This window comes from Adiantum capillus-veneris, chromosome 7 (assembly GCF_014529385.1).
Source record: "Adiantum capillus-veneris isolate H3 chromosome 7, ASM1452938v2, whole genome shotgun sequence".
Lineage (NCBI taxonomy): Eukaryota > Viridiplantae > Streptophyta > Polypodiopsida > Polypodiales > Pteridaceae > Adiantum > Adiantum capillus-veneris.
This window is the reverse complement of record NC_140937.1, coordinates 56,384,164-56,407,561: the sequence shown is the minus strand read 5'-3', so window position 1 is coordinate 56,407,561 and position 23,398 is coordinate 56,384,164. Positions and strand designations below refer to the sequence as shown.

The 23,398-nt window shown below is 43.6% G+C and overlaps 1 protein-coding gene across 2 annotated transcripts in view; it reads left to right on the top strand.

Moving 5' to 3' along the window:
- LOC147453894 (uncharacterized) overlaps positions 1-23,398 on the top strand; it is a 132,635-nt gene that overhangs the window by 5,769 nt on the left and 103,468 nt on the right. For both annotated transcript variants that reach the window (XM_086515965.1, XM_086515963.1), the window contains exons 3-6: positions 21,463-21,639; positions 21,724-21,815; positions 22,096-22,203; positions 22,313-23,105. In XM_086515965.1, the coding sequence (XP_086372091.1) occupies positions 21,463-21,639; positions 21,724-21,815; positions 22,096-22,203; positions 22,313-23,105 (1,170 nt within the window). The remainder of the gene's footprint in view (positions 1-21,462; positions 21,640-21,723; positions 21,816-22,095; positions 22,204-22,312; positions 23,106-23,398) is intronic.

The window sequence follows — 23,398 nt, the reverse complement described above, 5'->3', positions numbered from 1 at the left end:
ATATTTCATTTGGGGCACAAAGGCTTCCATACTCATTAAAATTCAATGCTAAATGGTCCGATAGTCCCAGACCGACCGACCTAGACTCCCGATGTGAGAAACCTATTCGGCAGTAGCCGTTTCACACTGGCCATGCTATGTCCACTTGCACCTTTTCAAGGGTTCCGAGGAAAACAAGTAAAAATAAAAATAAATAAAAATATGTAGTACATATTTAGAGAAGGCAACATGAAAAATACACCTCCTAGTGACACACTCCACCCTTAAAATACTACAAGCGACCTCGCTTCATGCCTGCATGCCAATAATACATGCGGATATCTCTTGATATCACATATATTCTATGATGGGAATCCAAGATATACATGCTTCCGAAAATGTAGCGTTGGACGATTTAACAATCCCATCAACCTGGCTACCACACATATATCAAGCATAGAAGTCTTCTAGTGTACTCTCAAGCACAAATTCTCTAGCTAAATTCTGTATGGAAAGAGTAGATACAATTGCTTAACTACTCTCTTGAGCATCATGAACCATGCTCTTGCCTTGCTTCAAAAAGGCTACATCAAGTCACTGTGGGTTCCATCTGAAAGGCTTCAAGATATAGTTGCAATAGCTAAGGTGAATCAACCAATTCAGGCTCTTCCATCCATTTGGCATCCAAAGATGGATAGTTCTTGAACTTCACCAAGTAGCGTGTTGCAACCTTTCCTTTAACCTTCCTTTCCTTATGTGTCAATATCTGTTCAGGAACAAGGATCTCATCCAATTTTTCCACTTCGAGCTGTTCCTCATCAAGCATATTCTCTGGCACATCACTAACAAAGGGTCTTAGAAAGCTGACATGAAAAGCATTATGTATTTTCCAACCTTCTTGTCACGTGACACATCTAACCCTATGTGCACGTGGACAAGCTACTTCATGACAAGGGTTCAATCAGTCCAATCAGTCTAGCTTAGGACGTGGGTCAGTCCAATCAGTCAATACTATGCATGATGGAGCTGATGGTTATATTGTCTTGTGGGTGACTACCATGGGTCTATACCTTGCTCTTTCCTTTAAGGGTGAGTCTGGGTTTATCCTGGATTCATCTAGGTATATTTTTTAGTCGTATAGCGGACATGTAGACTTCACATTGTGAAGTTTTCGTCCGAGTTACGACCAGTTGATATTGTGCTAATTCTTTCTATCTTTTGTGGTGCGTATGCCCTATCAACTACCTCATTTTTGTGCTAATTTTTTTGATTTAATGCTTCTTTTAGTGCTAGGCTTCATTATGGCTGAGTCTGCCCTTGATCTCCGGAGTCATGAGAGAAACTCAGTACGCTGAACTTTGTGTTGATGTATGCTCATGTGTGTGTGTGTGTGTTGTGTTTGGGAGCATATGTTAGTACCTAGTTCTACACCCACTATTGGGCACTGACGACGTTAGTGGGGTTGTCGTGGTATTTAGTCAATACTATGCATGATGGAGCTGATGGTTATATTGTCTTGTGGGTGACTACCATGGGTCTATACCTTGTACTTTCCTTTAAGGGTGAGTCTAGGCTTATCCTGGATTCATTTAGGTATATATAGCTTAGGAAGTGTTTTGGCACTTTTGTGAATCTGTTCGAAGACCGTGCATGCCCAGACACTTAGAATAGATGCATATCCTTTGGTTGCACACAGCATGATCATCAGCATTACCATCAGAATCCATCAGGAGCATTTTCCAGTGCACAGAACCTATTTTTTCCTATTTTTGACATTTTTAACTTATTTATTAAGTGACTTTTGTTGGGAAATTGGGTAGGGCAATTTCAGTAAGTTAATATATAAGCAAACCTAGTGCTAGCACTTTCTGACAGAAGAGGCAGCAGGGACTTCGGTTCAATAGGCACCTTCTCAGCAAGACCCAGCAAGCCTAGCGTTTTTGCAACACAGTAGCAAGGACCTAGCGTTTTGCAACCACAGATCAGCCCTTGGCGTTTTTGCATGGCAGATCAACCTCGACGACCACAAGACACAGTAGATCAGCCCTAGCAATAGCAGATTCCCCATCGACAACAGATCAGCCCTAGCGTTAGCAGTTTCCTCAGCAAAGACAGATTTCAGTCCCTAGCGTTTTTGGTTTGCAGATCAACCTCAACGTTTTTGTCGATCTTCGCGACAGATTCAGCCCTAGACTCAACGTTTTCAGTTTTCAGCATAGACACATCGCAGTGAAGACCCCAAACCTCGTAGATCTCACCTCCCCGTAGCAATTCCTCGCCGCACGGTCAGATCCACCAAGGTTTGCAGTTTCAGGCCGGAAAACGCAGATTTCAGCATCTGCATTTTTCAGCGCGTCGTCGTTGCATCGTCGTCATTGCCGTCGTCACTAACATAGAGTCAAAATTCAGCAGATAAAGATTTGCAGATTTCAGCCATTAGCGTTTTCAAATTTCAGCCCGTCTTGTCGTAGTCCTCATCGTCGTCGACATCGTCGGCAAGTCCAAGCATTGTAGAGATTTGTGCAATCAATAGTAGACCACTCTCGCCATAGAGAGTGGGGCCTTCAGAGAAGGGTTTGACAACATTCTGGTGTCGTATTCTTCTCTCTCTATCTCTCAGTCTCAGCACCTTCATTCACAGTGTTTATCTACTTGTTTGTCATCACTTGCACTCTCTCATTAAAGAACGTAAGGCTCTCCCTTCCCTAAGTAAAAGGAACCTTGAGCACAATTCGGAGGACTCATCTGGAGTAAAGTTGAACATTCACATCCGCTGCACCTTACATTGGTATCAGAGCTTTAATAGTGTTCTGTATCACTCAAGGAAAGAACCACAAGAACCACATAATTTTTTTGCTTGTTGCGGTCGCATGTAACCCAAGTTCTCTTGGGTGTGTCGATTTCTAATCGTGTTTTTGAAGAGTGACAGGAAACTAGGGCTTGTCCAGCCTCCCCTTGTGCCTCTTTTAACTCATTGAGAGCGGACCGTGCACTTAGCGGCCGGCCAATCAACGTGAGGTGGGAAAAAGCAACCTTGGTGTGAGCGCAAGACCGCCAAGGGGTGCACCCGCGGAAAAGAGCAGAACTCGGGTGAAGAGAAGATCCTTCTCTAACACAGATTGCAAGCTAAAGAAGAACCTCAAGAACCTCAAGAACCCAAGAACCCAAGATCCACAAGAAACCAAGTTCCCCGTTAACTTAAGACCCCAAGACTTTAGTGGATGGTCATCACCCGAAGTGGAATGGATACTTCGCATGGAGGTGATGAGCATGAGGGTGGTGAAGAAGAATTTTTCCCACCAGGAGGTTTTTCCGACCCTCCCACTTCCCCATCTACGCCAAGGATTGCACTAACTCCTATGGAGGAGTTGAAGCAGTTGTTTATGGAAAGGAAGTTAGAACGCGAAGAAAAAATGGCAGCCATAGAACGTAAATACGAAGACAAAATGGCAGCCATAGTGCGTGAGCGCGACGAAAGAGAAGCAAAATTTGATCGCGAGAACAAAGCAAGAATGAAAGAGATGTTGCGACTCTTTTCTCAAGTTCAAGCACAGATGCAAGAGAGTCGGGAAAATGAGACTCTCAGTCTCTTCTTCTCCAAAGCATGACACACAGGATTTGCATGATGATAAGCATGATGAATTGCATGATAATGATGAGCATGATGATTTGAATGATAAGGACAAGCATAATGATTTGCATGATGATCAAGATGTGATTTCTCACAAGCATGATGATTTGCAGGAAAAAGATGTGATTGTTCACAAGGATGATGGTTTAGTTGATGCTTTTTCCAGCGAAGCTAACCTCGTTGTAGATTCGATCAATCACGAAGAACCGATCTTGGCATTCGAGTCGAGGTCCACAGAACCCCCACAGGAAGATTCAATTAATCACGAAGAACCGATCTTGGCTCTCGAGCCTAGGTCCAAAGAACCCTCACAAGAAGTATTATGTGTTCGAATGATTAGTCAACATGCATTGTTCGAGTGTTTCATTCGTGATGCTTTCCTGTATTTTAGTCACCGTCCTTATGTGATCCCTTTTCATAGGTATGACATATTGTACGCTGAGCACGATTCACTCATGAATGAGCACCGATGTATGCGGCTTACTCATGAAAAGATGAAATGTTTGCATTCAAGGAATTCACATTCCATGTCTCTTCCTTGGCATGACACAGTATCCGAAAGAGCACAAGAAGGATTGAGCATCCAACATCGGCATTTCCATTGTGATTTGCCACAATTGATAGATTGAGATAAAAAAGACAAGTTTCGATCTCATTGTTTGCGTGTGTTTGATGAACGGTTTGGCACTCCATCTCTATGTTCATCTATATATTGCATTCACAGTCTTTAGAGAAGATGAGCTTTTCCAGTCACTTTACATGGAATGGGTATGTTCATGTTTTTGTGTTGGAAGTGGTTTTAGGAATTTTCATCCTTGGAGATTCTTGAAGAAGATAGACGCATGACTCTAGACGCAGTTAAAGCATTGAAGGAGCCACATATGACTTTGTGTCGCTTTCGGCACGCCCAAAGAAGCAAGCGTTTCAGACCTTTATGAAGTTCAAGTATCGCACGATCCACGCATCAGAGTGGGCCAGTGAAGAGTCCTTTCCAGGATTCCAGACACTGTTGGCGATCTCCCTCGATGCCATACAATTCGGTACCAGTACCTCACTTTGAAAAGGAGGGGATGTCACGTGACACATCTAACCCTATGTGCACGTGGACAAGCTACTTCATGACAAGGGTTCAGTCAGTCTAGTCAGTTTAGTTTAGGAAGTGTTTTAGCACTTTTGTGAGTGTTCGCAGACCGTGCATGTCTAGACACTCAGAATAGATGCATATCCTCTGGTTGCACACATCATGATCATCAACATTACCATCAGAATCCATTAGGAGCATTTTCCAGTGCACAGAACCTATTTTCCCTATTTTTGACATTTTTCACTTATTTATTAAGTGACTTTTGTTGGGAAACTGGGTAGGGCAATTTCAGTAAGTTAATATATAAGCAAACCCAGCGCTAGCACTTTCTGGCAGAAGAGGCAACAGGGACTTCGGTTCAAGAGGCACCTTCTCAACAGGACCCAACAGGCCGTTTTTGCAACACAACAGCAAGGACCTAGCGTTGTGCAACCACAGATCAACCCTTGGCGTTTTTGCATGGCAGATCAGCCTCGGCGACCACAAGACACAGTAGATCAGCCCTAGCGTTAGCAAATTTCCCATTGACAATAGATCAGCCCTAGCGTTAGAAGTTTCCTCAACAAAGACAGATTTCATCCCCTAGCGTTTTTGGTTTGCAGATCAACCTCAGCGTTTCGCAGATCTTTGCGATAGATTCAGCCCTAGACTCAGCGTTTTCAGTTTTCAGCATAGATACATCGCAGTAAAGACCCCGAACCTCGTAGATCTCACCTTCCCGCTGTAGTTCCTCGTCGCACGTCAGATCCACCTCTGCGTTTTTTAGCGCGTCGTCGTTGCATCGTCGTCGTCACCGACATAGAGTTAGAATTCAGCAGATGAAGATTTGCAGATTTTAGCCATTAGCGTTTTTAGATTTTAGCCCGTCTCATCGTCGTCCTCATCGTCGGCAAGTCCAAGCATTGTAGAGATTTGTGCAATCAATAGTAGACCACTCTCGCCATAGAGAGGGGGGCCTTCGGAGGAGGGTTTGACAACATTCTGGTATCGTATTCTTCTCTCTCTGTCTCTCAGTCTCAACACCTTCATTCACAGTGTTTATCCACTTGTTTGTGATCACTTGCACTCTCTCATTAAAGAACGTAAGGCTCTCCCTTCCCTAAGTAAAAGGAACCTTGAGCACAATTTGGAGCACTCAGCTTGAGTAAAGTTCAACATTCACTTCCACTGCACCATACACTTCTGGTAGCTTCAACCTGTAAGATACATCACCGATCTTTTCTGAAATCTGAAAAGGATCATAATGTCGCATCTGAGCTTCGGAAACAAACGTTCCTTGCCTTTCCTTTTCCTTAATCTGGCCTTTCAAAGCGCAAAAGCACCCAATCACCAAGTGTAAATACAAGTTCACGACGGTGACAATCAACAGCTTTCTTTTGCTTAGCTTGAGTCTTCTCAAGAGCAGTCTTTATCTTCTTTGTATCATCCATATCTTGTACATACTTGTCTCTCTCAAATATCTTGTCCTTAGTCTGCAAAATGGGCGGGACTTTCTTCCCTTCTTTCACTATCTCAAACGGTGCCTTACCTGTTGACGTATGCACAGTGTTATTGTAAGCATATTAACCAATGGGAGATGGTGTTCCCAAGTTGCCTTGTGCTCTGACACATAACATTTGAGCAGATCCAAGACAATAGAATTTGTCTCTTCTGAGTGTCCATCAGTTTGCGGATGAAACGAAGATGAGAACTTTAGCGTAGTGCCCATGTTCTCAAACAATGCCTTCCAGAAAAGACTTGTCTTACGTGGATCCCTATCACTGACAATTGACTGAGGCATCCTGTGATACTTAAAGATATTGCTCATGAATATCTTGACCATGTGTTCAGGCTTTATCTTCTTCCTAACAAGAATGAAATGGGCTTGCTTATTGAACCTAACAATGATAGTCCAAATCCCATCTTTGCCTGTTTGCGTCCTTGGAAGATCAAAGATAAAGTCCATCGCTATGCTTTCCCATGGCCTATCAGGGATTGGCAATGGCTGCAATAATCCCGGTTGCTTTTGCTTGTCAAATTTGACTTTTTGGCAAACTAGGCATGATCTTACAAATGTGTCAACATCTTGACACAAAGCTGGCCAATAGAAGAATGCCTCAACCCCTTTCACTGTCGCATCAATTCTACAATGCCCAACATAAGGTGGAGCATGACTTTCCATCAAAACCTTTGGCTGTAACTGTTTAGTAACGCTTAACTTTCCATGCATCATGAGAAAGTCATTCTTAAGTATATAGTGCTCATGATGTTGCCCATCAACAAGTTGATCATAGATCCTTGCAAAATCTAAATCTTCAACATATTGTGTCTTCATTTCGTCTAGTTCACAATGGTATGGGATTGACACTGCTGAAATTTGGGGCTTTTGTGACAACGCATCAGCCACCACGTTCTTTGTCCCTTGCACATGCACAATCTGAAAATGGAACATTGACAAGATGTTTGCCCATTGCGTGTGTTTCTGAGACAACTTCGTTTGTGTGAGAAAATATCGCAACGTTTGATAATCTGTTGGGACAACAAAATCAGCCCCTAGCAGATAGTGTTCCCAACTAGTGAGAGCATGAATTACTGCTAGCAATTCTTTCTCATAGACTTGCAAGTTCCTTTCGGTCTTCAAAAGTATTCTGCTCTCATATGCGACTACTCGGCCATTCTGCATTAGAATTGCACCAAGACCATGGCCACATGCATCACACTGAACCACAAAAGGTTTCGAAAGATCTGGCAAAATGATTACCGGATCTGAAGTCAGCTTCTCTTTCAAGTGTTTGAAGGCTAAAATTTTCTTGGCTGTCCACTTTAAAGTAACTCCTTTCTCTTGCAATGCATGGAGTGGAGAAGCAATCTCAACAAAATTTCGGATGAACCTCTTGTAGTAGTAGGAACATAAGCCTAGAAAGCTTCGAATATCATGTACGGACTTCAAGTCTGGCCATGACCTAATTGCTTTCACTTTAGCGGGATCTATGTGTACCTCATCCTTTGAAACAATGTGCCCAAGGAAGTGAATCTCTTCCAATAAGAATTCACTCTTTTTCGCATTAACGAGTAGCCTGTTCTTGCACAACTCATTGAAAACTACGGTCAAGTGATCCCTATGCTCCTCTTTAGACTTTGAGTAGACAATCATGTCATCAAAGAAGATACCCACAAAGTTTCTATGTGGTCTAAAAATTCTGTCCATCATTCTATTAAATATGGCAGGAGCATTTGTGAGACCAAATGGCATGACAAGAAATTCATAGAGACCAAATGTTGTCCTGAACGCAGTCTTAAGGACATCTTGTGTCCTAATGCGTATCTGATGGTACTCACTCTTTAGGTCTATCCTTGTAAACAGTGACGCTCCCTCAACGTGGTCAAGAATGTTATCTATCCTTGGTATGGGGAACTTGTTCTTGATGGTATTCTTATTCAAGGCGCGATAGTCAATGCACATGCGCCATAAACCATCCTTCTTCTGCACTAGGAGTATAAGCAAACAAAAAGGGGATGAACTGGGCTGCCCCTTCTCTAAAAGTTCGTTGATCTGACTCAAAATCTCTTTCTGCTGGGCTGCGCTAACCCTATACGGTGGACTGGAACCTTGCACAAGATCTATGGTATGATCCTCAGGTCTCTCAGGTTGTAACTCCCCTGGCAAAGAGTTCGAAAAGCAATCATTGAAACCACTCAAAAAAGTTGACCTGCCTTTATCTAAGGTAGACAAATTAGATACAACTTCAGTTACTTCTTTTGCAAAGATCAAGTACGCAGAAAGATGATTCTTTATTGCAGATGAAATAGCAGAAGTAGAAACAAGTGGAACAGACTCGCCTTTAAGCTTTACATCAAGGACATGAGTCTTTCCTCTATGTACAAGGGTAATTTTTTCGTTGTACGTATCCACCATAGCATGCAACCTGCACCATGGGATACCCAATAACACATCACAGCCCTCGAGTGACATAATATGAAATTCTTTCGCATCCACATAGCTCTGAATGTGCAGACGAAGCTTCCCCAAAATGGAAGTAATTGGCTCTGAATGACTTGGGCATGCCAAACCTGCTTCACCTGTCATACGCATCTCCTTTGCACGAATGCCCAACTTTGATGCCAATTTTGGTGATATGAAATTTGCATGGGCTCTTGGATCAAAGAAAACTAGTATTGTCTGGTCTCTGACTTTGCCCCAAGCTCTGCACAGTTCCGTGGCATCTATGTTTGGTTGGTCTCCAACCAAATTTGGGACAAGTCCTGCACTCGACTTTGGTTTCTTCCCTTTATGGTTTGACTTGTCATCCTTACCCTATGACTTCTTCTGTGGGCATTCATTTGCAAAATGTCCTTCCTCTTCACAAATGTAGCATTTCTTGGCCTCTCTAAGAGCTTTCCTTTCTTCAAAGGTTTTGCAAAAAAAAAGCCTTTTTTGTCCTTGTTCTCGTCCTGAAGAAGATTTAGACTGCTTCTTGGACTTGTCAGCTTCTTCAATGGAGGGCTTCTTTGTGGGAGGCACAGAAGGCTTTGCTGCAACATTGCCCTTGGCTGAAAACTGTTTGCCCTGGGACCCTTTCTTGTGGCTATTAAATCCATCGGAATCTCCCTTCGACAGATTGCTAGCCACTCTTGCATTCTCAATCAACTCGAACATATTCATGACAGTAGTCTTTGTGCAGTAGTCCTTGATCTTCTTGGGCGATCCGCAACAATACTTCTCAATCTGTTCTGACAATGGCACAAACCTGTAAGAGGTGACTGGCAACAATGCGGCCCAAAACTGTTTATTGTATTCTTCTAGATTCACACACTGTTTAGCATTCAACTCGTACCATTCTATCAAAAGCAAGGTAGTTAGGTACATAGTGTTCGGTACAAATTCGGTTCATAAGGTACGTAGTACAGAATGGATTAAGTTTTAAGGTACGTAAAAATTCATACTTTTTTTCACAAAGCCTAAAACTGAGAGTACTTCATACATTTATATATGCATTCACAAAGACTTTTAATAAAGACTAGCAAATCAACAATAGACCATTGCAAATGCCAAAAACTAGAGTCCACGACTCTAACCGAACAATGAAAACACAAAGCTCAGCTTAGCTAACCAAATAGTGTCAGATGTCTGCTGTCATGGTCAGTCACATAAAACTAAGAGCATAAAAATAAATACATAATGAATCATCATAATCCAAGACTAAAGTCTGAAGTCTTGACTCTAATAAGTAGTAAGTACTACAAACCGCACACTGCACTCAAAGCTGGCACCTGAAAGAGAGGAGTACACAGTGCACTGTACTTGTATCTCTGCTAAAATCAGTCGCTCTTGACTGCAACAAGGCGTTTTTCAAAAAGAGAGGCCTAATCGGCTGAAATAGAGCTGCCCAAAAACACCCCCCCCCCCCCCCCCCACCCACCCTATAAAAAAAAAAAAAACCGTGTACGAAACCTATCTGTACGTACTGAACCGTACTGTACGGACGTACGGTACATATAGAATCCGTACGTACGTACGAATGCAACCTTGGTCAAAAGTGTTTGTCAGCCATGCAGGTGTGAAAAGTTGTTTGAACTGGACCCATGTTGTTGGGGCTTATCCCTGATTCAACAATGCGGTCCACCATTGAAGTGCATTCCCTTTCAAGAAAGTGGCAACCTTGCGTATCTTCGAAGACTCTGAAGTTTCCTCCAGCATAAGCTGCATCAAATTGCTGTATGAAGGTCAAAGCCTTCAGTTGATCTTCAGTTCCTTGGAAAGTTTCAAACTTCACTCCCTGCCCACCTTCCTTGTAATCCTTTGGCTGACTCAAAGGAGCCACATTATCATAAACAGGTGCTTGCAAAAGTAGTGCTCCACGATTTCCCATGCCAGCACTCGCATCACCTCTTTTACCTGTCATATCTGCATTTTGGGCGTATGGCTGCAAAAAACCAGCCATACCAAATTGTGTTCTAGGCACTCTAAATTGACTATAGGCACCTTGAAAACCTGGTTGGACACCCATGTTCGCGTACATAGGGTTACCCATGTCTGTTTGCATTGTCCCGAACACATTCCTTGGCACATAACCCGTGGAAGGTCCAACCATAGCTTGAAACACTGAACCACCTCCAAAATAACCAAGATAAGTAATAGGTAATGGAGGGGTCTGATGCATAGCCTGTTCATTACTCCCTTGACCATTCACAAACGGTTCCTGTCCAGCTAAAGAAAATTGCTTTGGATCATTGGACACCGTTGGTTGCTCAACCACATGGGCTTTCCCTCGAGCATCACGAGTCCTTTGCGCATTGGAAATCTCCTTTTCTTGCAATGGCTCAGTCATGCCTTGTGTAGGAGGCTGAAAACCCTGTGTCGGAGCCTGAAATTCCTGTGTAGGAGCCTATAAGAACTCTTGCATCCTTGGGTTGCTAGTCAACTTTGGGTTGCTAGCCAACTGTTGAAACATGTCCATGCAGCAACATAGTTAGAGCTCTAAACAACCTGTCCTCTTCTTGAAGGATTGAAGGAACTTTCTCTGTGCCATGTGAGGAAGATCCCTCTTCAGGTACTTGGTCTCTCTTCTTTGCCATAACGACAAGCTCTGTGTTGCTTTCAGCCACAACAATCCACACTGCACTTTTTCAAGAAAAAGTGACTATCTTGTCGATGGAACCATATAACTGGTTCGTACAAAGTAGAGGGCGGTACTATTTCAATTACCTATTAACTTTACACAGACCACTGTGAAGAGAAGAGAACACAATTGCGTCCAACGACTAGAATGTCACTACGCACACGAGACCGACACCTTGTAGGCCCCAAAATTGGCTCCCCTTTCGGTATTTCTTTATTCAATTAACAGTTGATGATCCGACACTTAGGCCAAACTCTCATAAAGCTGTCCAAACGTGGCGAGGGCTGAAAACGCAGGTTTCCGACCTGATTTTGGCAGCATAACGGCGCCAGACCCTTGTAGGTCAAAAACACTTGTCAAGGACGGATTCCCTTGCAATTTAGAAACTTTCTGGTGAGCTGTAACAGAATTTCAGCGTGCTGTAATTCTCTATTTTCTTGTTGTCGGGTCCCAAAACCCTATACACACATCACGGAGCTCCCTTAGTGTTCCCTTGCGGTTTAGGTGCGAAACCCTAAACCTGCAGAAAAACACAGCAAGCTGTAATTCTCTGTTTCGGATTGTTTTTAGCGGAGCGAGCACGCCTACGCGCGTCCCAAGGGCTCCCGCACGCAATGGGACAGTTCCCCTGCGAATTGGACAAGTTTTCACGCGAGAAAACTCTCCAAACTCGCAATCTTTCGCGATGGAACTGTGCGTACCTGTGGGGGATTGGCAGTTAGCTAATCCGGTTCTTATTCAGAAGGCTCTTGCCTTGGCAAATGCGCATAAACCCTTAGAACTGTACATATTCATGTGAGTAGCCCAACTAGTGGGGCATTACCATATGTGCCAAAGGGGAGAGAGAGATGCACGAGAGCAAATCATCGCGTTGCATGAGATAGAGGAGAAGGCAAGCTTTCCATTAAAGCTGTAGACCTGCACCCACTACTCACACACACTTTTTTTGTAAATCTGCTTTGATTAATTTACAAGTGGGAAACCTCAAAGCGAGGAAAACCCACGAAAAGAAAGGGATACAAAAGACGGAGCATTGAGGCTCCGAAGGCTGAAAACAGTCAAAGTAAATCCTGTAGGCATCAAGAGTGATGTCTCCAGCTTCATAGGCAAAATGCAACGCTTGACCAAGAGATAATTTGAAATAGGGAAAGGGGTCAACAAAAGTGCCCTGGAACATTAAGGAGTTCCTATGATGCCAGATGGCCCACATAGTCCAAAATCTGACCCAGGTGAAGAAGACCGCAAATTGAGATTGTGGCGATCGAAGCACCCCAAAAAGCCAAAATCGTATGTAAAAAGAGCCGGAAGGAAAACGTAGTCGAAGAGCAGTCAACACTTGCCAAATGAAGGCTCTGGAGTGACGACAACACCACAGCAAGTGTGGCACGGTCTCCTCAGCTTCAAGGCATCTAGGGCAGCGGGAAGGCGCAATATGCCGAGCATGCAACACACTGTCCAACAGGTAGAGCTCCCACCAAGCACGCCACAAGAAAACACGTTCCTACTCACACACACACACACACACACACACACTGTGATTGCACTTATGAAGGTCAAATCAGCCCCCAGCCTCATTTGGGCGCCTCCTCTTACTGAGGTGTCTTGCAGGTTGCTCTCTTTCTGCCAAGTGTCCAGTTTGCCCCTTTGAGTTGATTCCCTAGTTCCCACTCACTTATAAAGTTGTAAGCGACTTTCCGAGTGGCCCATATTTCATTTGGGGCACAGAGGCTTCCATACTCATTACAATTCAGTGCTAAATGGCCCGATAATCCCAGACCGACCGACCTAGACTCCCGATGTGAGAAACCTGTTCGGCCGTAGCCGTTTCACACTGGCCATGCGATGTCCACTTGCACCTTTTCAAGGGTTCCAAGGAAAACAAGTAAAACCATAAATAAATAAAAATATGCAGTACATATTTAGAGAAGGAAACAGGAAAAATACACCTCCTGGTGACAGATGCGAAAGTGCTAGACTTGAATCGCAAAATAGCAAGCTAAAGCACTAGAACATGCCGCAAATCACGCTCCAAGAACGGAATCTACACCAGAACATTGATAACATGTCGGAAGTGGTAGTGGAAGATGGACGAATATGGCCGACAACAATGGCAATAGTTGCACCTCCTTGTCTTTGATTGTGGATAGCAACAACCCGTGAATATGGAATCTCTATCTCTATGAGCAACCTTGTTGCGGTGATCTAGATGTGCCGCACATGGACAATTGCACAGGTTTGGAGAGGGTATAGGAGCGAGATCTGCAAAAATGTGAAGGCACAAAGAGAGGGAGGGCGATCTGGGAAAAAAACGTTAGAAAGAGAAAAATGCTAGAGTAAAAACATTGGAGAGAGAAAACATGCGAGAGAGAGAGGATTAAAGGAGAGCTGAGGATTAAGTTATGGAAAATGCTTTTAAGGTATCTAAATTAGTAAAAATACAAACAGGCTAAAAGATGTTTACTGGAGAGTACATAGCAGATTAGTTACAAGGAGATAATGGAGATTAAAACACAAACTTTTGGAGCTTGTAAATGAAATAGATTCTCGACTTCCATAAGTCAGGTAGAGTGAAAGAAAGAAAGTTAACGGCCATGAATGACCCATGAGACTAGAAGAAGAAACAATTGATGATGATATATCTTTTCTTAAAGTGTTAATAGAAAAGGAAAGCATAGTCGTATGTGCTAAAATTTCTTGGAAGATTCTTGTTGAAGTTATAGCATCTCACGTGGCCCAATGTGATCCCAATATTTATTTTGGCCTTAAATGTTTATTCTACTTATTTGTCAAAGTTCGGGTAGGGCAATTCGCTATGGTGAGTATATAAGCACCACCTTGCACCCTTTGTAAATCATCAATTCATTACCAAGGTTGGTTGGTTCAACAATCTCTCTCTCTCTCTCTCTCTCTCTCTCTCTCTCTCTCTCTCTCTCTCTCTTATTCTCCCCGCTGCTCTACGCTTCCGCATCGTCGACTTTGACATGGTATCAGAGCCTATAGCTCGTTGATTGTTGAGGAGATTGCACGATGGAGAGAAGCGGCTCTAACAAGAAGGAGAAGGGATGCAATGTTAATAAATGACTTAAGTGACTGTTCATATGCCTATATGCTTGAGGGACTAAATTGTGCAAGTGAGGATATGCAACTATGACTTGCTTGATCATGCACGTCCTTTTAGAGGCTCACAAAGTGCCAGGCTAGGTCCCATGCTAGAGTACGATTGACGCTAGATTGTAGCAGAAGCATGTCCACGTTGTGCAAGTACAGTGCGCATGTGATATCCCCCCCGTTAAAGGTGAGGCATAGCTGCCGAACTTCTACCTGTGGATGCTTTCTGGACTTCTGATGCTGACTCCTTCTGATGCTTGTGGATGCATAAGCCGATGAAAACTCCTCCAAACTGGTGGATACTGCAGATGTAGAGATTGCTGCGATGTAACCACCGACCATATGAGTTACTAGGCAGCCTTACTACTGTTGCAGAATAACAGCCTTGATGCTGACTCTGCCTTGCGAGCGAGTACTACCACTTGAATAGTCATTTCGTGAAAACATTGTGGGTGAAGATGAAAGGTAAGGGTGCTCAGAGGTATTTCCAATGGTTCCATGTCGACCGAAGTGGATGCACTCTATATGCGAATGTGAATGCAGAAGAGGGTTAGGGATCTCGTCTCCAACTCTTTTCATATCCGCATAGGAGGCAAGTAAATTTTGGTATTCAAGATCTTGATTTTCGTGGATCCGTTGTCGATCTTCGTTCAAAGACATAGTGATGAAGACGGGAGCGCGCTCGATGTGTGATGGACTAAGGGTGGAAGTGGCTATTAAGTCCGGGATCGGGAGACGAAGATTCTTGGAGGAAAAGAAACTGGGAGAGGTTCCTTGGGGTTCTTGGTTCTGTTGGGTTCTTGGTAGTTCTTGGTGGTTCTTCCCTTTAGTTCACGAAGCCAAAGCACGCATAGAGCTCTGATATCAATGTCAGGTGCAACGGAAGTGTTTAAGGATTTAGCTCGGATCTAGTACTCCGCAGAAACACAAGGGTTACTTCACTTCACTTGAAAGAATTGAACTGAATTGAATGAAAGAGAGACGCAAAGAGAGAGAGAGAAAGAGAATGACACCGCATGTCGGGTAACCACCCTCAAGGGTCCCCTTGCTCCGGGGTATTGCGTCGACGATGACGATGAGGGGTACTTGTGTTGGGGTGCTGTTGAGGTGTCTGCTAGAGATGCTTGGTACTGCGACGAGGAGGAGGAGGAGACTGTGTAACAAACTGATGACGTGTCAAAGCCCTGTAGAATGGAGCCAACTTGCAGATGCCGGCCGAGGGGCCTAAACCCTAGAAGAAGCAGAAGCAACATAAGAAGAAAGTAGCACATTTCCGCTGGACTGTTGAAGTGGCAGATTGTACGGATTTCCGAAAATTTTGCTGATTGCTTGTCATGTGACACATCCAACCCTACGTGTCTATCGACAAGCTACATCACAAGGGTTCAGTCAGTCTAGTCAGTCTAGATTTAGAAGTGTTCTGGCACTTTTGTGGGTTTGTTTGCAGACCGTGCATGCCCAATCACTTAGTGTAGATGCATATCCTCTGGTTGCACACAGCATGATCATAAGCATTCCCATCAGAATCCATCAAAATCCTTCAAGGGGATTTTCCACTGTATTTAGCCTATTTTTTCTATTTTTGACATTTTCACTTATTATTTTTAAGTGACTTTTGTTGGAAAGTAGGTAGGGCAAATTGAGTAAGTTTGTATATAAGCAAACCTAGACTAGCACTAATTGGCAGAAGAGGCAACAGGAGCTCCTTGCTCAACATGCAAGTTCTCAGCAAGACCAACCCCTGCGACTACTCTGGCGTTTTCTCCACAGAAGACCTAGACTAGCACTAATTGGCAGAAGAGGCAACAAGAGCTCCTTGCTCAACAGACAACTTCTCAGCAAGACCAACCCTTGCGACTACTCTGGCGTTTTCTCCACAGAAGACCTAGCGTTTTTGCATCAGATCAGCCTTGGCGATTTGTGCACAGTAGATCAGCCCCGGCGTCGTCAAGATACACCAGATCAGCCAGCGTTTTTGCTCTTGCAGATCCCTGGCGACAGAAGACTCCACAAGAGACCTAGCGTTTTGCAGTTGCAGGCCATCCGGTGATAACAGAGCCATTTTCAGCCCTAGCGTTTTTGATTTGCAGATCAGCCCCAGCCTTTTGCAGATTCACCGCGACAGAACATCAAGAAACCTCAGCGTTTTCAGTTTTCAGCCCTTAGACACCGCAGATCAAGCCCCGAACCTCGCAAATCTCACCTTCCCGCAGCAGTTCCTTGCCGCACGGTCAGTTTCCGCAAGGTTTACAATTTCAGCCTGGAAAACACAGATTTCAGCATCCGCGTTTTCAGCGCATTGTCGTCGCATCGTTGTCATCGACATAGAGTTAGAATTCAGCAGATAAAGATTTGCAGATTTCAGCCATTAGCATTTTCAAATTTCAGCCCGTCTCGTCGTCGTCCATCATCGTCGTCGACATCGTCGGCAAGTCCAAGCATTGTAAAGATTGTGCAATTATAAGTAGACCGCTTTCGCCATAGAGAGTGGGGCCTTCGGAGGAGGGCTTTACAACGTCTTTGGTGTCGTATTCTCTTCTCTCTCTATCTCTAAGTTTCATACACTTGCACGCACAGTGTCCATTCACTTGTTTGTGATCATTGCACTCTCTCATTAAGAACGGAAGGCTCTACCTTCCATAAGAACGAAAAGGAACCTTGAGCACAGTTCGGAGCACTCATCTTGAGTAAAGTTCAAACATTCATTCCGCTCCACCTAACATTGTTGACGTGGTAGAACTATACGGATTTCCGCGTTTTGCGTTGGCTGATGACGTGGCAGGCTGTACGGATTTCCATAAATTACGTAGGCAGCTTTTTGGCTTTGCTTTTGGATCAGATTCTTTTGAGTTTTGAAGGCTTTTCACTGTAACTGTTTTTCAAGCCAAGGGCCTTTAAATATAAGGTTAGGGCTCATTCTTTGGCATGCTTCCTGGAGAAGGTGCAGAGTCTGGAGTACCGGCTTGTACTATGTTGATGCAATATAGAAATACCGAAAGGGGTGCCAAGGTTTGGGGCCTGTACTCTCTGGGATGGAATTCCGCCACTGCGTGTCGCGTGTCGTCTCTCTCTCTCTCTCTCAGTTCTGTTTTTATTGAAGTGCTAAAAGTTTGTTCAGTCTGTTCTTTTCTATTGGCACTTTGTGCCCATCTTGTGACAGTGGTATCAGAGCATCAGGCGTGTGCTTTTCTGAAAGCATACTGGTCCCACAAAAGAGTAGACAGAGCAAACCGAGACTTATGGAATTTATTCGAGGTATCTTTGCCCTCCAACCCGGACTTATCAGCCACTCCCATCCTTACTTCATCGTGCAGCGGGCGCGCTCTCGTCTTCACCGCTCATGTCTTACAGGGCATAAGCCATTAAGATCACTTGTAAAAGAAGGATCCAAGATTTGTTCGAGTCACTGTTTTTCTCAGAGGCAGTGCCATGCAGATGTTGATAGCTACCAAGCAGCATACTCCAAGTACTTGGCAAGCTTTCAAGAAAAATTTTGCCCGAAGTTATATGGTTTCTGACATCTTCCTTCGGAGTGCAACTTCTGGCAGAGTGGGGTATCTTGAAATGCTTGCCATGGAAACCCTAACAGATTACATCTTGAAATTTCTCGACATCTCTCAGTAGATGTCTCTTCTTGAATTGATAACCTTGGAGGTTCGGTCGATTGCTATGTCTTGGGACTACCGTCACCGCGAGAGGAACACTGTCTGTCCAAGAGCTGATGGACCAAGCTGTGGTTGTCTACAACCTTATGGAAGGAACCTAACCCTAATTTTTGATGCACGTTTCAGGATGGAAAGTCAGTCTACTTTTCGAGCTCGACTGATGTCGAGATTGCTTTTTAAGTTTGAGTTCTGTTTGATCTTGTTTGGAATGGATGGTATCTGTTTTGAACTTGTCTTGGTGCCAATTTGAAATGTTTGACTCTGGTTTTAATATTGGTTTCATTGATTGGTGATTTTACTCCCGGGTAGAGAAGTGAGAAATATTGTTTTGGTATTGTTTGAACCTCGGAACGATGTAGGCTGATGCTTGGGGAACGTTTTGTTGTATGCTAGAAAGCCTTCGAACGACGCAGGCCGATGCCTAGGAGCGTTTGGTTATATGCTTGTAAAATAATGGTTGTTGTGACTCCTGGCTCGGACCTGGATGGTTATGCGGGAGGAGTATTAAGAAGTTTGAGCAGTGGTTACTCTCTGCACCTCCAAGCGACGCAGACTGCGGTCTAGGGGACGTTTGGTTGTAAAAGGCCTCTATATCTCATGGCCCGAACCTTTTTAGGTTATTTGCGGGAGGAGTGATGAGGGAGTCGTTGAACAGCTCGTGGCTCGGACCTTGATGGTTATTTGCGGGGGGAGTGTTCATCGACGGCTTTATGTTTCTATGTCTTGTAACATGTATATGTGAGCATTTGTGTTGCATTGTGATGCGCCAACCACTGAATATTCCTAATTGGATGAGATTGTCTGCGTATGTAATTTTAGTGCATCAAGACACCCGTGGAAGACCAGTACAGTCTGGGTGTGATGGCTAATTTTACTACGCCGGAATATCAAGAGTTCCGATATGGACGAAAGGAGAAGCTAACTCCTTGATCAAAAGAGCTGAAAGGAGAAGCTAACTCCTTAACAAAAAGAGCAAACTGATTGTCCCTCGGAATGACCCTCATAAATTTTTGAGCTAACTTGAGTTGTTTTGCAAATATGCTGTAATCGCGGACTATTACTCTCTTTCAAGAAGGGGAGATGTAACAAACTGATGACGTGTCAAAGCCCTATAGAACGGAGCCAACTTGCAGATGTCGGCCGAGGGGCCTAAACCCTAGAAGAAGCAGAAGCAATAGAAGAAGAAAGCAACACATTTCCGTCGGACTGCTGACGTGGCAAATTGTACAGATTTTCGAAAATTCCGTTGATTTCTGCGTTTTGTGTTGGCTGATGACATGGTAGTCTGTACGGATTTTCGTAAATTACGTTGACAGCTTTTTGGCTTTGCGTTTGGACCAGATTCTTTTGAGTTTTGAAGGCTTTTCATTGTAACTGCTTTTCAAGCCAAGGGCCTTTAAATATGAGGTTAGGGCTCATTCTCTGGCATGCTTCCTGGAGAAGGTGTAGAGTTTGGAGTACCGACTTGTACTGTGTTGATGCAATATAAAGAATTACCAAAAGGGGCACCAAGGTTTGGGGCCCATACTCTGTGGAGTGGAATTCCGCCATTCCGTGTCGCGTGTTGTCTCTCTCTCTCTCAGTTCTGTTTTTATTGAAGTGCTAAGAGTTTGTTCAATCTGTTCTTTTCTATTGGCACGTGGTGCCCGTCTTGTGATAGGCTGTGGGTTGATCTGCTATCGCCGAGGACGATGATGATTGAAAAACTGAAAATGTTGGTCTTGCTGGTTGATCTGAAAACGCTTTGATTCGCAAGGGCTAATCGCTGAATTCAAGGTGCTTAGGCTGAAAAACGCCGGTGGGAGAGGCTAAGGGAAAATCCCAAGGTTGGCTGAATACGCTCATGGCTGCTGGGTACTGTTGAGAAGAGGGTGCTGTTGATACTACTTTGTCTTTTGCCTCTTCTGCCTTCTCTAGTGCCCAAAGGGCTTCTTTTATAGGTTATTTAGCCATTTGCCCTACCTACTTTTAATAAATGTCATGTCAAAGGCACTTATTACTAAATGACTTAAGGGCCTATATGCTTAAGTGACGTAACTATGCAAGTGAGGGTATGCAACTATGACTTGCCTGATCATGCACGTCCTTCTAGAGGCTCACGTGACACTACGGAAAGTGGATTGGCCTACACTCAGGTAACAGCTATGCTCGACCGAAGTTCTCAAGGAAATCGCGAAATTCTTTGGCTTTGGATTGTGAAGCCAAAAGCAAATACACGAACTTGCTAGAGGACAGAGGCAAAGGCAAGCTTGACAAGGATGGCAGAGCCGATGCTCAATTGGCTGCCTCGGTACCCACGAGGTTCGAGCTCTGTTGCTATAAATGCAAGAAGATGCCTTGTTTGGATCGGAAATGCGAAGCCAAAGGCAAAAGTAGGAATTCACAAAAGGACAAAGGCAAAGGCAAGCTTGACAAGGATAACGGTGATAAAGAATTGACAGAGGAGTCCGGCCTGGCACATGTGTTGGTGACCATAGTGGCCACGACGCCAGATTTCTAGTCAGGAGGTAGTTGTTGCCACTAGCTTCAACCAGGGAGAGGCTTGTGAGTGGCAGAGAGGGGCAAACAGTGCTCCCTACAAATAATTTGGACCCATGTGTTGGAGTTCAAGTTATCAGTGTTTGAACCTATGGGTCGGAGTTCGATGTACATGCATTTGGCAAGGAACCAATCATACGTATCTAAAACACTATGGATGTGTAACCAAGTCATTGTTGTTGGCTGGAGTATGGACATGATATGTTTCAAAGTTCATTGTTTAGGAAAGTTTGGACGTGATGTGTTCACAATTCACAAATGGGGATTCTTGGATGTAGTGTGGTCTACAATTCAATTTTCTAAGAGGCTGGTGCTCAAGATGGCATTCTTCTAAGGTAAAAAATTGGAGGTTGCATAACTGAGGTATATCTAATAGTAGACGTCACTATTGGGGTGTCCATGGTGGCTTCTTCATCGACTTGGTCTTCCTACATGTCCACTATGAGCTACAGAGAGGGTGTTATAGTTATAGCATCTCAAGTGAACAGCCCAATGTAATCCAAATATTTATTTTGGCCTTAGGTATTTATTTTACTTATTTGTCAAAGTTTGGGTAGGGCAATTTGCTAAGGTGAGTATATAAGCAGAACCTTGCCCCCATTGTAAATCATCGATTCATTGCCAAGGTTGGTTGGTTTAACAGGATCTCTCTCTCGTGTATTCTCCTCGTTGCTCTACGCTTCCGCATCGTCGACTTTGACAATTCTAAGCCAGATATGACAAGGAAACAACTTGCAATGCATTGATTGTGTTAGTATTGTCTCATCAACTTGCCTTTTTCTGTTTGCTGATACTAATGAGTGGTAATATTATGATTGTGTTTCTATGGTCTTACCAACTTATCCTTTTCTGTACCAGCATCTCAAGCTCGCAAAAACCTTGAAATCTGTTGTCAAAGAGATGGGCGACATGGAAAAGCTGGGGGATGCAATGGAGACAGTTGGTGAATCCTACTATAGTCTTAGAAGGTTTTTGAAGGCAAAGAAATGGATACTAAGGAGCTTTGACCTTTGTAAACGTATAGGTCACATTGAAGTAAGTTTTGTTGCAAGAATATTCTTGACAGTAGGGATTGTTGGCCGTTGTGACTGACAAAAACTATTTCTGAACTTATCACAGGGACAATCTGTTGCAATGATTAACTATGGAAATGTGCTTGATTCCCTCGAGGACTGGGAACAAGCATTGAAGGCATACAAAGATTCTTATGAGTATGTACTTCGTACTTAAGTGAACCAGACATATGATACATTATTTATTACATAGAAGGAAAGGTATCTTTTCCCCATTCTTTAAATGACCTCTCTCTATTCCTTAAGGTATAGTTCAAACCCTGGCTGCAGGCTGCCCCTTATAGAAGGCTCTAAGTGGGATGAAGGTCATGTGCAACTGTTTTTAATGTTTTGCTGCATTCAAAACAAATCAAAACTTGTTTTTTGCTTTGTCTCTGTTGTTTTTGAAATGTGCTTTCTTGCTCTGCTGGTGTCGCAGGATAGCTAGGTCACAAGGGCGTATCAAAATGCTACCTCAACAGATTAATGCATTGGAGAACTTGCAATACTGCTACCTTGTACGAATGAAATCGATTTCCGATGCCAGGTAATGCTTATTTCCTGATTATAAAGGATCATAATGGTGTGCATATACATGTATAGTTTTACCACTTGTTAAAATTTTCAGAGGAAAGTAACTGATTGCCCTGTCTCAGGGCTATTCAATCCAAAATACAGGGCTTAAAGGAGCTGAAGGATAAGGAAGATGGTGTTGCAGCAGAAGATGAACACTGCTCAGAAACTGATAGTGAGTCTGGCAATCCTGCATCTGCAGCAGGGTGTGAAAATGATGGGGGCAACCTGCAGAAACAGAATGCTACTTTCAATATGCGCACCACTGTTCCTGATTCGAGTGATGATAGCGATGATGCTGATGCCTCTCCTGCTTCTTTTGCAACACCAAATAACCTGCATAGTGATAATAAAGCTCCTTGGGCTTCTGTTCAACCTCCAGAAGGCATCAACACTCAAGGAGCAAATGGATACACTAGCAAGGTCCAGGTGCCACGGATGACAGATGATAGGCCTGAAAAAGAAGTGAGAAATGTGAAAGGGAGCAATCGCGAGAGGAGGTTGCGTAAGCGTCCACGTGTTGTGCTTTTAGATGAGGAAGAAATTCAGGACTTTGGTGTTGCTGCAGATATTGGATCTGAGACTCATGCTTCTGCAGAAGAAGCCAAAGAGAGCCCTAGTGCAAGAATTTATCCTGAAAACACAAGTTCTCCTATCAGATCAACTGGTGTTCATGATCATCAGGACATTTCAGAGCTGGAGTCAGTTAGATCCGGTAGCTTGAGTTGCACCCTTAATGAAGATGATGTTTTGAAGTTTGCCTGTCCTCGTGAGTTGCAAAGGCTTCTAGAAGATCAAAGAGATAATTTCACAACAGATGTTACTACTTCGGAGACCTTTACGGTAGTTAACAAGACAGAGTCAGCACGTGAAGAGGTTAGTTGGATTGGTCTCTACATGTGCAAGTTTTTTTAGGAAGCTGTTTCTGATTTTCAAGTCATGTCTTGTTGCATTTACATGATCCTTTATAAATGTATAAAAATGCAAACAAAGCCAGTGATCTTTTGGGCAATCAAAGGCTAACATTTGAACGCCATGCAAAAATCAACACAAATAGCTCATCATTAGTGAGAAACTGCCATTTTAGAATGCAAAGGTAAAGTAGTAAATGGGAAATAGCTTGGACTCCTCCCCGAGTATTGGTCACATCTCTTAGAGATTGGGAGGAG